The following is a 17130-nucleotide window of genomic DNA, read 5'->3' as shown; positions in this document are numbered from 1 at the left end:
ATCGGCAGAAAAAGTGTGTGTGTGTGGGGGGAAGGGGGGGGGACTAAAAAATGGCGGAAAATTGGAAGCACTGAACGTTAGAACTATAGAACGAAGACACTTCCTTTTTTTCCGGACCCGAGTCCGAATAAAATTTTTTCATATTCGGACTCGAGTCCGAATAAGAATTTTTTTTATTCGGACTCGAGTCCGAATATGAAAAAATGTTATTCTGACTCGAGTCCGAATAACGACGGCCTATTTAATTATATAGTCTCTGGTGGCACCAGTAAACTCCTTGGGTGGCACTGAGACTACATGCCTGGTTGCCGGTTACGTAGATATCTGAGGCTACATGCCCGGTTACTGTGTACATGACACTGAGACTACGTGCCCGGTTGCCGGTTACCGTGCACATAGACACAAAGGCTAGGTGCCCGGTTGGTGATCTTATACTTTAGCACGTTAAATTCTTCAACTGAAGACTTCAGAAACGAGCGACCACTATCAGATCTGGATCAAAATTCTATGTCATCAAGATTAAATACTCAATGGCTTCCAAAATCACGATGGAAGACTGAAAACCACTGTTGTACGATCTGTTCATGACAAAATTATGGTAGTTTGCACATTTTTAGACCCAGTTCAAAGTTTTGAAGGTCTGAGTCTGAGTCGGGGATTAGATATCTAATCTAGATATATAGATCTAGATCTAGAATCTAGTAGACTTTGGGAATTTAACGTGCTAAAGTATAAGATCACCGCCCGGTTACCGTGTACATAGAATCTAGATCTAGAAGCGAAAAAGCACGGAAAATTTTACCCAAAGCTGCACCTTGTCAACATAATTTTTGTCGTTTGGTAGTTTTTCCATCAAGTTCGTCGTTTCCTTCTGAGGAACTGAGGAACTTGATCTAGAAAGAAATCTAGGCCTATTTATTCTAGTTACTTCCCTTTGGCAATCGAACCGGTATTTGTTTATATTTTGTTTGATTGCAGTCCAAGCGGCTCAAAATATATTTTTATCTTTCCAGATTCACTAACATTTTGACAGTGATGGCGGTCATTTTGTATAGACAAATAAATTGTTATCTTTAAGCTTGCTAAATTACAAAATACTCAAATTTACTCAAGCCAGTTAATCTAGATGAATTCGTGTTTCAACATAGAAGGGCATTTTCATCAAATCAGGGAAGATAAGGGGACTTAGGTACATTTTCAATAAGCAACTGTTTTAGTAAGTCGTGTATGTAATTTTTTGCGGGTTTTTAAAAATGAAATGCCATTTATTTTTCTGGTCGCGACAAAAAAAAATCTGCAAAACAACTGGTCTAGATCTTGATCTAGGCTAGCCTAGTAGTAGAATAATATAGAGTATAGAGTATTATAGAGAGTAGAGAGAGCAGCTGCTGAGACTGAGACCGAAAGTAGACTACATTTCTCGAGATTCCAGGTCTAGATTTCTAGATCTAGGGGTGTTTCTTTCGCTTGGCACTTGGTTATCAGCTCAATTAACTTTTCCCCTTGACTCATAGATCTACATCTAGATAGGTAAGTTATCTTCTCTGGCAAGCCCCCCTGAAACCCCCCTACTCTTGGGGCTGGGGCCAAAACCCGTGAATAACAATTGCGGGGTGGGAACTACCGAAAAAGCGCCGAGACGGTATTGACCTCTTGATCAACTAGATTCTATATCTAGATCTACATCTAGATATATCTAGATCTAGATCTAGATTCTAGTCTAGATCTAGATCTAATCTAGAATCTAGATTTTTAGTAGTCTAGGCCTAGATCTAGATCTAGATCTAGAGTCTTGATTTCTAGATCTAGAATCTAGATGTCTAGATCTAGATCTAGATCTAGATCTAGATTTAGATCTAGATTTTCGGCACTACTTGGTTGGATATATGGTGGTCCCGATTTGTGTAGGCCTAGAAATAGATCTAGATCTACTGAAATATCGATACTGATTTAAATAGTCAGTATCAATGTTGTATGTTTTATCAGTAGCCTAGACAAAGATAGTAAATAACAAGATGGGCCACTCAGCCAAAAAAGTGTCCGCAGGAAGTATGCTCTTTGCTTCAGATGGCGCTGCAGTCTGTTTTGAAGCTCTCTTTCGTTTTTCCAGAAGAAGAATAGGAATAGCACCTCCTTGCGTGCGCAGATCGACTGCTGTTCATCAGCAGTTCGGGTTCGTTCAGTACGGAGTTTTAGTTTTTAAAAATTTTAATGACCTCTCACCTTTCATTCTTAAGTCAAATTAAACGAAGAAAACAATCAACCTTTCCTCCGGAAGAGGTTTTTTGTCAGCGTAACCATTTTAAAAAAGCGTTCTTCCGAAATTAATTCAAAAACTTGATAGTTTCACTTTGATTTTTTAAACTCAAGTAGGATAACTCTGTTCGCTAAAGGTGCGCTTTTGCAAAGAGGGCGCCACCGAATTTTGAGGACACTTTTTTAATTGGCTCAAAGAGAAGTGGCCCCTCTTGTTATGTAGACTCTTTGCCCTAGATCAAAATCTAGCCTACAAAATGAGCTGTAAAATTTCACTTTTGTTTTACAGAAGGCGGGGGGGGGGGTTGCCTCCCTGACTTAAAAAAAAAAACCAAGGGGTGTTTCAGGGGGGCATGCCCCCCCTGAATTTGACCACGATTTGATGTTTTGCAATAAGGTTTGAAAGGCTATCTCTCCATATCGGCACGCAAATCAAAAAGTAATCGTTTAGACTTAAAACCAGAAGTAATCGTCATTGGGGTCAAAACTAGATTCTAGAATTTCCCTGTCACAAAAGTCGGGACCACCATATCCAAGTAGTGCCAGATTTTCTATACCATAACCGGAGTGTCCACGTACACGGTAACCGGGCACCTAGATCTAGATCTAGACTCAGTATCTACGTCCGAAGTGGCTAGACTGCCAGTCTAGCCGTACTTAGATCTAGGTTTGGCCAACTTCATTGCAGTGGTAGCAAACAATGTCAGCACGATGACTACAAAACTGTGGTCCACCACATCGATATCAAGAGCCTTTCAATGCCCTCACGCGTTGACTGTGGCTTCCCATTATATTTGCCATGGCTCCGCCTGCCGCCGCAACGCTGACCGTTCCAGTCTTGCTTGCTGTAAGGATTCTAGCTCTTATTACCTCTGACAGTTCAACTTCGAAGACCCGGCTCATCTGTTGGAGCTCACGCGATATCGGGTCAGGGAATCCTTTTACAAAGGATTTATAACCCAACCAGCCTATCCAGTTCGCTGCCTGAAAATCCAGCCAACCCTCCCAACCTCCTTATTTCGTTCACATCAACATTCTCACTGTCCCACCTCCTCTGTGTCAACTTACTGAACCCAATAAATGAGCTGTCTGTGAATGCTCTAGAAGACGCTTTTCAATTGTCTGATTGTGATCTTTCGAGCTCACTAAACTGTAAGTACAATGCCAGTCCATTACCTTCCAGGAACAGCAGTACAAATTTCGCAAGATCCAGAATGTTCTTCAAACCCGCGACGAGTTTAACCTTTGCCAACCAAGCCACAACATCACTATTGCCACTGAATGGCTTGATCATGTCCGTTGTTATTTTCGATGCCATCACTAGCACTTAAATGGCTCTAGAAAGAGCACCTCGCCAAAATCATCATCATCATTGCCTTTCTCACCCTGCACCAGGGTATACGCTGCGGACAAACACCTTCCACCTTTCTCTATCCTGGGCTAGCCTCTTGATATTATTCCATGTCTTCCCACTTTTTTGTACTTCGATTTCTGTGATTCTTCTCCAGGTTCCACGCAGTCTTCCCCTTGATCTCTTACCCTGTGGGTTCCTATCCAAGACTTTCTTTCTTATGCAGCTGCCTGACTTCCTGACTTCCTGACTTCCTGAGAGTATGTCCATTCCATCGCCACCTCCTTCTTCCTACCTCATCTCTGACTGGGATCTGTCTTGTTTTCCTTAACACTTCCATATTGGTGACCCTGTCTGTCCTTCTGATCCTCAGTAACTTTCTTAGACACCTGTTCAAGAAAACCTGGATCCTCTTTATGCAAGTCAGTGATGCGTTCCATGTCTCACATCCATACAGCAGGGCCAACTTCACATTTGAATTAAAAATCCTCAGCTTTGTTCGAAGTGAGATATCTCTGGTCTTCCAAATCCTATCCAAAGATATGAAAGCAGCCTGTGCTTTTCCAATGCGGGACTTTATTTCAGCACCTGTTCTTCCCTCTCTGTCAATTATATTTCCAAGATAGCAGAAGGATTCAACGTTTTCTAGTGCCTTTCTCTCCGAAATAGCTTGTGGTTTAACTATACACACCTACCTCTTGTGGCGATCCGACTTGCTCTGTCGTTATGGTTGACAATTCTCTTGCGCCTCGACTGCAACTCACGCTCACACTCTTCCACAGTCCGTGGCTCACGCCTCGGCCTGCCCTTGCTCTCTTCTTCAATGTCAAATAGTACATGTTGAAATTACCGGTTTCCCTTGTTCATGTATGTTTATTCCAGCCTTGCGAAAGAAATATTCAATAAAGCATGGATTTGGAAAATATGCTGTATAGATATGTGGTGTTGTTAGTGAGAAATCAGCTATTTCAGTGAGGAATGCAGTACAACAAACTGACTTTCTAGTAACTCTGAAAATGTACCTTAAATGGCATGCTGATAGTGAAGGGGTTACTTTGCTCTGGTGACTGCCTTGGAATTTGGTAAAATGAAATTTTAAATCACAGTGTATGTGTTTTATAATGTATCTCTTTTTATTGAAATGCAGTTCTGAACTTAAAAAGCTGTTTGTATTTCTTTTAAAAACAAACAAACAAACAAAAATCCCCCCAAAAAAACAATTAGCATGCACTTTTGTACATGGTATTTCTTCTTGGCAGGTGCTATTTGAAACGCCGCATTTTGAATAGCTCCTGTGCTGTTTGAACCGCTGCAGTCTGATTAGGTCCCATGCTAATTGAAAAGCCGGTACTAGTAGCCATCGTTTCTACATAAATAATAATGTAGGTCTGCCTGAATTGTGGAAGCTTTCTCAGTTTCTTGATAAACCTCCTAGGATTTGTCTCCTTTTCTGATGACGTTGTCTTATTCCGCTCAAAATTTGGTAGATCTAGATCTAACAATTGTTTCTGACATTGTTTGCACAAAAGTAGTCTTGTTCCACTCTCACAATCATAATCATTTGAGTTTGAGTTTGAGCAAGTAATGCGTGCTTTTTATAGTTTGCCATCACATATGACACCGCCTGATCTAGGCTTCAGCGTTTTAACTAGCAGGGGGTAGTGTCTACGTTCTCTAACATTAGGCCTAGAGAACGAATACTAGCTGTCTACATTCTCTACTGTCTACATTCTCTAATGTTCAGTGCTTCCAAGCGTGGCATGGAATCCCGGTCCAGGAGGGTCTTTTTTTCCTTCCCGTGAGCGTAAAATTACAACCACAAAAAATATAGTAATTAGACTCACAGGCCAAGGAAAGCCAGGCATAAATTGGTAAAAGGAAAAGTATAGGCCTACTTTGTAGGTAAAAGCTCCTCTTAGGACAAGACCAGAATGTGCAGGCTTCATCACTACTTAAAAAACTACAAAGCCACTAGTTATAATTATAGGGGGAAAATTGTTTTTCAGTCGGGAAGAAGAGAAGGGAAAAAACCAAAACCTTCCAGGACCAGAATTCGTTCCCACACTCATAAAGTAATGGTTTGACTTCAACATTGAAAGGTAGATTAAGCTTGATATTTAACGCACAGTGTTTTATTTAGCACTGGCACTAATCACAACACGGCGTCGCAAATAGGCACTTCCTTTCTTCTTTTTCAGTTGAGATCAAATTCTTGATGGCACAGCCAAGAAAATGCAAAAAGCTTCCTGTATGCATTGTGGAACCTCATAATGAAGTAGGTATTAATTCCCACAAGAAAGTTTTACTCTCATTTTGTCAGAGGTGATTAGATCACCCCCAGACTGACAGTCACTGACAGGGGTGAATTCCACATGCTTGTGAAGTTCCCTTGTTTCAGTTTTTCTTCTTTATATACTACAAAATGACAATAAAAAACATTTGATAATATGATAAGAGTTTTGGTAGATGCAGATTATTTGCCGTCTGTGTTTGAAATTCCTGTGAAATGCCCTGATAGAAAGTTGAGACTTCCAGCTTCACTAAAAGACATTGAACTCACAGTGAAGTTGTTCTTTGTATAGCTCTAGGTTATTGATGGTTTTCACAGTTGGTTTAAACACATTTCTGTTATTTTGGTAGTGCATCTTTCATTTAGTTAGGCCTCACTAGCACTAGTGAAAAGATGTTTTTTCCCTGTTTATTTGCCCTGTTTCAGACTTTTAGTTGCTGTGGAAATTTTACTTAGAATAAGATAAAGGGATCTTATAAGCAGGCATGATTGAAGCGTTTGGTCTAAATTGTTTAAAGTTGGATGCAGAACATTTACCGTCAACAAAATTACTTTATTAAAGGGATTTCTGTTTCTGTCTCCAGGTTCTTCCTTTCATCCACAGAGCCATCGCATCACGCCGACTTCCCTTCAACAATGTTCCCATCCTGCATTTTGATTCTCATCCAGATTTACTTCTTCCCATCAACCTCAAAGCAGACATTGTTTTTCAGCCACAGAAATTATATGAGTAAGATGTGACAGAAGGGTGTTATCCCAGACTATTGTAATTTTTGTTCTTGCTCTAAAGAAATATTGTTTATAAGTGCAGAAATCCTCTGAGTTTTTGTAAGAAAATGAAATTTGAATTTGCAACACAGTTGATAGCCTTGTGCACCTGAGCCTACAGCATCTGTGAGCACGAACTTTTGTGCATCGACTACTGGATATATACACTTACCTACTTACTTACTTTCTCCCTATACCGTCAGGTACATGAGGCGGAGAACAATCGACACCACACTTGCCTGCCCCTGTCCTCCAATTGTGGCACCTCCAGGCCGTGGGTGATTGCCTCATCCGTTATTTTTTGTGCCTCTATAACTTCCAGTTGGTCTACCTCTTTTTCTTTTTCCAGTTGACCTCCAGTACCATGTCTGATGGGGCAATCTTATCTTTGGCATGTCTCAAATATCACCATCTTCTCCTTTTCGTGGTCATGTTGATATCTTCCATTCCAACTCTTTCCAACACTTCATTATTTCTAATAAATTGGTTCCTTTTTTTTTAGTTAAATTCTTCATAAACATTTTTTGCAAACTTTAATTTTCGTTGAATTGTTTTGTTTGTTTTCCATATTGGATATACACTGCCCTACATGTTTTTATAAAAAACTGAAATTTAAATAATTTGTATAATTAGTTCAGTATTTTGTCTACTATTAAGTTCTTTGCTGACAAGGCCACAATGTCATTACTCCAGTGGTTCTAAGAGTGTAAATCTAGGGGGTTATTATTATTTTTTTTTGGGGGGGGGGGGTTTATCATTGGTGGATTCATTCATCTAGGTGTTAGCTTGGTATATCCGAATTGATGAGTAGAAAAACCTTTGTTGATGTTTAATATTCTTGTAGGCTCAGTATCACTCAAATTTGTGTTTGTAAATAGCACAGTAGTGCCCCAGCAACAAATTTTGTGGAACTTATTTTTGTAATGCTTTGTTTTCTTTAAAAGCGCTTTATTCAAATTAGCTATACAGTGCCCCTAAAACCTTGATAAACAGGCAAAATGTATGTTTAAAAAAAATTTACGTAAAATTTTCAACACTTTTAAAAAATTGGAAATTCACAAATAATCTCTTCAATGTAAGATTCACGGATTGATTGCTCTGCGAGATTCAAGGGATTCTGATGCAAAAGGCTCACACCGCTGTCACTCTGAAGTTCTTGAGATTTCCTATGGGTAAAGGCTTTTAGGACGTGCTGTATTTTTTTTCACTTCTTAGGAACTTTATTTGTTGAAAAATATATGAGTTCAAAAGTTTTCTGAATGACACAGTTGGGTCATTAATTTGTTTCTAATGAATTTCACAGGTCTTTGAGTATCGAGAACTGGTTACTTCCACTGGCATACGCCAAACATGTAAACCATGTGATATGGGTGAAGCCTCCATGGGCACAGCAGATCCAAAGTTCAGAACAGAACTTTTCAATTGGGAAATGTTCTCAATCTGGAAATGTAAGGTAAAGCTTTCAACTTTCTTTTGTACAATTTGTCAATTGATGTACATGGCCATTAGTATCATAATTATCAAAGATTGACATTGCAACAGTTACCAGTCTTTACAATGTGAACAAAAGTATACATACATTTAAAAAATTAGATTATTACATGTTTTTATATTTTCTTGTACATTCATTGTGTGTCCTTTCTTTTCAGAAAATATGTTTGTGCTCTTGTGTATCATGCAGTCCGATAGCCATGCACATATGTTCAACTTGATTTTTCTTTACTATTCTGCATGTATTATTACTTTACCAGCATCCATGGTTTCTTTATTCTTGCAGGCTGTCTTGTAAGGAAAATTACTTTCTGACTGACGGGTTATTCCAGACTGTTGGAAAACTCACAAATACCACAGACGTGAAGCTTACAGTTGTGGAACTCTTGCCCGAGAAATGGTCACAATTTGATCCAGGGTTGGTCATTTTAAAGCTTCTGAGATACTCAGGGTTTATATAATTGTTTTTTCTTGTTCATAGGTATGAATTTTCACACTCAACTGGATACAAATCACTACCGGTACCCTATAATTACAAAGTTGTATCTGCTCAGTATCTGGTTTTGAAAAATCTGATGTTGAAAATGATAAAGACTCCGAAAAATCTTACAATTTTGATAGAGCAGATAAAACATTTGGTTTCTGACCTTGTTGTCTTAGTAACTTTAAAACGGCCTAAAATATCAGATATAGAACTTTGTAATGCGAAATAATAATTTTTCAAAGCTTGGCTTGTTCTTTGGGGTTCAGGGGACAACATTTTTGCTACTTCGAACTGTTTTTTTTTTTTTAAGTTTCACATGAGAGGGAGTGGAACTAAAGACATAAAAGTGGTACAGACAGAAATGCTTCCTGTACCCCGACAGCAGTGATGTTGCTGTTGACGGGATAGTGAAATAATTGTATTCTCCTGCCTTCTTAGGTTAATATTTTATTTCACTAGTTACATGTACTGTACTTAAAACAGAAAAAAAACTTTGTGAAAAATATTAATGTTGTACTGCATTGTGCAGTATTCCCTGCTCGGCTTAGGTAGGTATTTTATGTTACTTCTAACTGTGGAAAGAACAGAAAAACAAAACCAATATGTAATTGATTTTGATGTTTTACTCCCTTATTTCAGTTATTGTGATACAACAAATACATCAGGGGGTACTATCCCAATACCATCACAGACCGACTGGATTCCTACGCTGTTAGATCAACTGATGGATCAACCCTATATCCTGGACATAGACTTGGATTTCTTCTCCACTGCAAATCCCTTCAAAGACATGTTGAAGCCGGAGGAAGAGCAAGCTTTGACAAGACTGTACCACTATTCATCTCCATCAGATTCTACAAATGATGTATGTGGTAAGAAGAGTTACTGAGATGAAAGATAATTGAAACTGTCTACCACCCATTGTTTGTGATTTTCTTAAGCAGATGGACATCTTGGACAGTGTTATTGTATTGTAAAAAACAAACACAAAGGGGTAAGTGTTCGTTTGTACAGGTGATTGTCTTGGACAGTTTCTGTTTGAGCAGGTTCTACTGTATATTCAGAATGTTGAAATGTCTTTCATATATTATGATACCCGTCTGCTTGGACATTTCAGTAACCCACTTTCAGCACTTTTCAAGGACCCCTGGGCAAGTGTTGAGTTCTTGCATGCTGTCGGCATCGCTGACCATTTATGGCGCCACAGCGCCAGAAGAAAGAGAGAGAGAAAGATATATTATGATGGGCTTTGTGACAAAACCTGTTACAGTCAAACCTGCTTTAACGACAACCTGTCCAGAGCAATCACCTTTACAAATGACTTCTTCTAACTTCCATCCTTTCATTTATTTTCATAATACACTGTCCAAGATGACCGCCTGTTTGTAAGTCTGTTGATGTGTGTGATAAATACTGGCAACTGGTACACTGTGGCCCTCACTCAACACATATGTGCGTTCTTGTGTCTGTTTGTTCGGTTTCTCTATCTTAGAGCTTGTAAAACTTGATTTGCATTACTTGAAGGTTGCTAGTGAAGATCAGAGGACATAACCCTCGAAATTATTTATTTTTTAAAAATAGGGTCGTTTTGACAACTCAGAAATGTACTTCGAAAGACGAATAAAAAAAATAGGATTCAATTTTCTTTTGGATCAACCATTTTCTGTTTAAACGGATTCCACTGTATTGCAATGTTCTCAACATTACAGACTTGTTCATTCTTGTAGTCTAAATGTGGGGGTCTTCTTCTTTTGGTTGTAATTTTTCTTTACCGAATTCATTGCTCTTACTTTAGCAATTAAAAAAACATTCTTCAACCAACTATAGCCTACTATATGTTACACTTCCTGTTCATGTACCAACTTTCTGTACCAACTTCCTAGTGTTGACATTATTTTGTACTTTGTGGAAGTAAAAGTAAATTCTGTTTGCTGTCACTGGCTGAGTCACCCATTCCTGACTTATAATGAAAACGAGACTGCTACGGTCTATTTCTATGATACCGGTACTCCAGGGTGACAAAGGCACCTTATATAACGTCTAAGATTCACAATTTGAAAAGTCACGTGTTTAAGGTGATATGTTTTGGTTTGAATAAGGGGGATGGTTGAACAGTATTGATTTAGACCCTTTCAGGAGGCAAATAATATGTTAATTTTTTTTTTATACGAGGGAAAAGAGGTGAGTGCCATAGACACTCCAGAATGGGATGACTCAGGCATCATCATGTGATGTTCTGTTTTAACTGTGTAAACCCTGCACAAGAGTGACTAAGGCATACTTGCAGTAAGGTAGCCAAACTTACCATTCACGAAATTCTATGGGAGAGACAAATTAAATAATTTTTCCCCTTGTTGAACTCCAATGCTGTATTTTTTACCAGTTGTTTCCTTCTGGGCTGAACAAGAAAGGGATAATGCGCTGCCATAGAACCCTCAGCTTGGACTTGCTCACTTGCTATTTGGAGCTCTCTCTCACATGTAGCTAAAATCCTCAATGTACCTGCTGTTATATTGTGCTGTGAAAAGTTTTGGTCACTTTTTAAAATAGTGTTAAAATGTATATTTATTTAAATTTTCACATTTTTGTATTATTGTAACTATAATAATTGTAAAATGTAACTGGTACTTGTGAAGTAGCAAACTTCAAGAGAGCAGTTTGTAAGCATTACTTTCATTAATGCCCATGATTTTGTCTGATTATTAAGTTATGTTGATTTTTTTGTAAAATTTCTTCTTCAGGGCATCTTATCCTTCACAAAGACTAGACAAAAGCAGCTTGAAAAATTAGAGAGAGTTTTCTCCTCTTTAGAGTCAAAATGGTCCGACTGTGAAAAGGTTCCGTCTTTGAAGGAGTTGGAAGCTATGACACTGACCGAGCTGGTGGGCATGAATCCCATCAACATCAACTGGTGTGATGAAAATGTGTGAGTTCGGCTTTGTTGAGGGGAGGCTGTTGATACTGTTTGTCTTTCATTTCGTTTGCGTAAAGAGAATCACATCAATATGATGATTGTCATGTTGTGTGCAGAAACACAAGACAGGCAGACAGACAGAAAAAATAGAGAGAAAGAAAAGAGATAGGACCTTTCTATGGGGGTCTCCAAGTTTCTACTTCTGCACTTAATTTTCTATGCAACAGTTTCTACTTTGTATGGCTCATTTTTGTGTTGTTGTTGGTATCGATCCAGCAACAGCTGGGCTCTCGCCCTTCTGTCCAATGCCATGTAGTGATAAATGCAGGTTTACTGCAGTTGCTGTAAAGTTCCATAGAGTGTGCTGTCACTGTTAGGTCTCGGAGGGCTCATTTTTGTGTAAAAGTTTACAAAAACGAAATTTTTTACTTTTGTACGTTTATTATTTTTGTACAAGTGTTTCTACTTTACTTGGTTTGATTGTGTGCTGAATTTTACACTTTTATTTATTTAATAATCTTTTCCTCACGGGTTCACTTTGAAAATTCAATCGCATCCGGAGTGGGGCGGGGACTCAAAACACCTCCACTTGTACATCTCCCTTGTCCGGTCCAGGCTTGACTACTGCTGTCAAGTCTACGGATCGGCAAAACCACACATCTTAAAAATGCTAGACCCAATACAAAACCTAGGACTCCGCCTCGCTCTGGGGGCTTTCCGCACTTTTGCGGTGGAGAGCCTCCAGGCCGAGGCCAACATACCACCACTCTCACTCAGACGCACACAACTCTCACTACAATACGCAGTTAAACAGAGCTCAACACCGGCAAATCCAGCGCACAACAGCATTTTTAAAACAAACCCAGAAACCATAAACAAATTCCAAAACAACAAAAAACTCATCAAACCCTTCGGCCTCATAATCCTTGAGGACCTCAAAAACTTACACTTTTCCAAACAAGACATCCAACAATTTCTTTTCCCCGACCTCCCTCCGTGGCACCTCACCAAGGCAAAAGTAGACTTACAGCTGACCACACACAACAAAGAAAGCATATACACCTAAACTTTTAAAGCAGAATACAAAAAAACTAATAGATAAATACCCGGTGCGGAGCTCATCTTCACGGATGGCACCAGAGGAGACTCCATCCTGAAGCCTCCATTTTCTCTGCGGAGGCCACTGCCATTGACATGGCACTGGACTCTGTAGAAAATTCTCCAAACAAATCATTCCTAATCCTTTCTGACTCTCTGTCTTGCATCACTTCACTCACAAACTACACACTCTTACACCCCAAAATAGTTAGGCTACAACAGAAAATTCACACACTATCAGAGACAGGAAAAAACATAATATTCGCATGGATACCTAGCCATGTGGGCATCCGAGGAAACGAGCAGGTAGACGACCTGGCGAAGAAAGCTTCATCCCTTCTGCTGGGATCAACGACAAACACTCTCCCACAGACTGACTTTAGAAATAAAGTCAAAAAGTACACCTCCAGTCTGTGGGAGAGCCACTGGGAAAAATAGAAAAACAATAATAAACTATATGAAATAAAACCCAAACTACAACAGCGAAATCCTGCGGACCTCTCCAGAAGAGACGAAGTCATTTTTACTCGATTGCGCATCGGACACACGGCCCTGACCCACAAATACCTCCTACAGGGAGATGAGAAGCCGTTCTGTGTCGGATGCGACACAGATTTTACCATTAGACACATCTTAACCGAATGTCTAGACTTTGGAGAGATCCGAAGGAAATATTATAAATGCAAGAAATTGCAAGACATTTTTTCCGTCGTTATTTTCAGCAGAATTTTTGGTTTTATGAAGGCATTGGCCTTTATGGCAAATTGTGAAGTGAAACAATATTGTTTAACAAATTTTTTATTGTTATTTATAAGAGTTGTTTTAAATCGCAAATATATTTACACTGTATTTTAGTATTTTAGCATTTTAAAGTCTAATTGTCGACAAACCGTGCAGTGAACTGTTGCGAATGCTACCAACTTGTGATTCGCGCACTCATATGACCTTATACAGTTGCGAGCGCCGTAAAACCCTGTACTACTACTACTACTACTACGGATTCACTTTCGCTCTCAGACAGGATCTGAGACTTCTCACACATGCTGTGATCCTGGAGGGAAAATCTCGAGATATGACCTTCACCAATCTCCACGACTACGGCTGTACCCTCGATGACACAGAACTCCCCCATCACATTAGTACTCCGGAGCAGCTGGAGGTTCTGCATGATGAGTTTTCTCTCTTGATGGAGCGGCTACCTCGGCCTGCCATCGTCACTATAGCAAGGTTTGCTTCTCGTTGGCTCTCGTTTTGTTTTGCATCTCGCTACCCTTAGAATTACAAAATTCTCTCTGACATTCTTTTACCCTTTTGAGTTACCAAGACCATGTCAGAAACCAAATGTTTTATCTGCTCTATCAAAATTATAACATTATTTGGAGTCGTTCTTAAGATATTAAAAAACGACATGTTGTGGAACTCAAATTTTTTTACATCAAATTTCTGAAAACTAGGTACTGAGCAGAAAGATCTTAGTAATTTTACATCTCACTGACTCGAGTCTTGTTTTACATCTCACTGACTCCCATTTTGTTTTAGATCTCACTGACTCTCGTTTTGTTTTACAATCTCACTGTGTGGGTGCTCTAGTGTGCTTTGCTCCTTCTTTCCTATGAAACGCAATCTATCGTCCTGATCTCTCCTCGTTTTTTCGTTTGTAACTCTCTTGTAACATCTCCAATCTTTGGCATTTATATGACCCTATTGTGTTGCTAATGCCGTAAAACTTTTACTAAAACTAAAAACATCTCACTGACTCAGATGTTATGTTCTCACTGACCGGAAGTATGTATTTTTCAAACACATCAGTCAATTTTCATTGTTTCTGAGATATCTGTACCCGAATGTGACTAAATTTTTATAGCTGGCATCGACACAATTTGGATCAGTTTTGTTGTTGGAAATTCTTATATGTGTCACGACACAATGGAATCGGCATGTGAGATTATTGGTATAAAAGTTTAATCATTATAGTTTGTTCATTTGCCATGATTTTGATGACAAAAATACCCAGCTATCTTGCATAGAAGTCCAATTATTTGCGATTGTAGGAGGTGGGGGTTGCCTGGTTTCAGAGGTAAAATTAGCTAGAAAATTGGGGTCAAAGTTTTGTGACTTCTAAAGCTCGAGAGTCCTTTGAAACTAAAACTTAACATTTTTTGTGTCTTTAATCGATGTATTACTGTAAATTCCAAACAGAAATGTGATTTTAAATAGACATAAAAGGTGTTGAGCCAAAAAACAAAAATTCGATAAATATTGCCAAACCAGCAGAAAAATGCTGTTTTCTTCAATTTCATTATTATGGTGAGTGCCTGATTTCACCGCGATGCCTCACATATTGCTTCATATTGTTTTTCAGCAGCTTACTGTGAATAGTTGTTACTGACTGTGTGTGAACCTGAAGTACTTGTCATTTTGACTCATAGAGCGCACCATTACTTTTAAATCAGTGTGCGTGGTGTACTGATTAGGCTCTTTGCCTTTGCCTACAGTAAACTTGAGTTTGATCCCTAAGTTGGGGCATTCTCTGCTGGAACATTGCATCTTATCTAGAATTAGTTGGCCCTGAGAGGCAGGATTGAATCAGATCACTTCCAAAGTGATTTGAATTGTTTAAGTGATCTGAATTGTGTCAATGGAGTATAAACAATGACTTATTATTAGTTATACTTATACCATATTTTGACCTACTGGAAATCCATAATGTAATGTAAGAAGTTTAGTTTGAGGAAAGAGCAAGTTGTACAAACAAAAGTAGCTGGGGGGAAAGTTGAATAAGACTCACTGTTGAACTTCCCCCAAACACCCACCATAGTCTTTCGATAGATTCCCTAAGACAAAGTAGAGAAATCCGAGTTGTATAATTTACCTAAGTTATATCATTTTGAGGCAGGGGAAGGCCCAGAACAACATACTTGGGTAACCTAAACAGGGAAAGATCAGGAAAACGTAACTTTTTTGAAAGCATCCGAGCAAAGGAATGAATGGAGAACTATGATCGCCAATGTCTGTCGCAGATCTGGCACTGGATGATGATGATGATATCATTTGATGTCATTGTTTTACCCCCTGCATTCTTTCCATGAGAAAGTGAACTGTTATTTAAGTTTAAGTATGGACCAGGGGTGGGATGACTTTTAGGATGGCATGTCACTTTAACTTGGGTTTGAATTTTGAAGCATTGTTTCTTTCAAAACTTTTAAAACACTACCAGAGGCATGAACTGTGAGTGTACGGCCACAAGAACATTTAGCTTAGAGTTTTCTGACACTACAAAAGGACGTATTGGCTCATCATGCTGGCAAATGAGATCCCATTTGCAAAAATTGATTATTTTGATTGTAGAATGATAATTTCTGAATGTTTAGTTTCTACCCACTGCTCAAAATTTTGAAGGTGGATGCATTATGCATTTGTGAGGCATTATAGTGAAATCAGGTGCTCGTCAAAATAGTTAAAGGCATTTTTCAGCCAGTTTGGCAATTTTTGTCAAATTTTTGTTTTTCTGCTCAACACCTTTTATGTCCATATATTAACATATTTCCTTGCGAATTTTTCTGAAAAACATTCTTTAAAGGTACAAAATATGTGATTTTTCATATTTCAAGGACTCTCAAGCTATTGAAGTTACCAAACTTTGGCGGCCATTTTCTCGCCAATTTTAGCTGAAACCGGGGGAAATCACCGCCTTCCATCACAAATATCTTGAGTTCTGTTTAAGATAGAAGCATATTTTTTTTAATTGAAAGCTAAACAAATGAATAAGCTTTCAGATGATACCAATAACTCCACATGCCCAAAAATTGACGAGTGCCTGATTCCCCCACATTGTGGACACATTTGGTCTATTGTCCGTACATTACTTGCTGCTAGTACAAACCAAAGAGAGTGATACTGCAAAGATACGACTACAACTGCGTGCAGGGAGAACACTTAACCTACTACACTTCTAATGAAGTTTTTCTGTCTCTAGGTCCAGTGATGATGACTACTGCCCAAAGAATCAAGTGGACCAGTGTCAAACAAAAGTCTTGTCTGTTTTGGAACATCTGTATGGCTCTTTGGACATTACCTCGGAATATTCTTGACCCAATCATGCCTTGCACATGTTCATATGCATGTATATAATGTACATATATTTTTTATACTTTGAAAATGTATCATGTGCTTCAATTGAGCCATTGCAGTGAAATAAAAGAAGAATATGAAATTAGTGTTGTTTGAATTTGTCCTTGTTTTCATGTGTTTTAATTAACAAAGTTCAGGTTATTTAAAGGATACATATATATATTTAAAGTCAACATTTGTTTTTAGAAGGGAATGGTTTTGGTTTAAAAACCTTTCAGCACTGGTTTGTTGAACCAACAATAGCTTGCATCTGATCTCTTAAGACCTTTTGACAATAAGAAGTGATTTCGGTGTGCAGTTCAAAAGAGGCTGACTGGGTGTCATGTATAACTACAGACAAGGTCCAT

At 38.7% G+C, this 17130-nt stretch overlaps 2 protein-coding genes across 4 annotated transcripts in view; one reads left to right on the top strand and one right to left on the bottom strand.

Annotated features, from left to right (window-relative positions):
* The window catches only part of LOC101861057 (GPI mannosyltransferase 1), a 20433-nt gene extending 19389 nt beyond the window's left edge, over positions 1-1044 (bottom strand). Inside the window, exon 1 of one of the 2 annotated variants that reach the window (XM_035970933.1) lies at positions 815-1044. In XM_035970933.1, coding sequence (XP_035826826.1) covers positions 815-825 — 11 coding nt within the window. In that variant the 5' untranslated portion in view covers positions 826-1044. Of the gene's footprint in view, positions 1-802 lie in introns of both variants that reach the window. The other variant, XM_005102806.3, reaches the window with a different exon arrangement.
* Positions 1045-1339: 295 nt separating this feature from the next.
* LOC101860425 (UPF0489 protein C5orf22 homolog) lies at positions 1340-16865 on the top strand. 2 transcript variants are annotated; one of them, XM_035970931.1, is made up of 9 exons: positions 1340-1530; positions 5804-5882; positions 6482-6627; positions 7969-8118; positions 8443-8574; positions 9280-9505; positions 11382-11566; positions 13670-13879; positions 16629-16865. In XM_035970931.1, exons 2-9 carry the CDS (start codon positions 5823-5825, stop codon positions 16741-16743), a joined length of 1224 nt encoding a protein of 407 aa, XP_035826824.1. In that variant the 5' UTR covers positions 1340-1530; positions 5804-5822; the 3' UTR covers positions 16744-16865. The 2 variants fall into 2 exon arrangements, with proteins under 2 accessions (XP_035826824.1, XP_035826825.1); XM_035970932.1 differs by lacking the exons at positions 1340-1530; positions 6482-6627.
* The last annotated feature ends 265 nt before the right edge of the window (positions 16866-17130 follow it).

The sequence above is a fragment of the Aplysia californica genome, unplaced genomic scaffold (genome assembly GCF_000002075.1).
Source record: "Aplysia californica isolate F4 #8 unplaced genomic scaffold, AplCal3.0 scaffold00343, whole genome shotgun sequence".
In the NCBI taxonomy this organism is placed as follows: domain Eukaryota; kingdom Metazoa; phylum Mollusca; class Gastropoda; order Aplysiida; family Aplysiidae; genus Aplysia; species Aplysia californica.
This window is presented reverse-complemented; position numbering and strand designations above follow the sequence as displayed.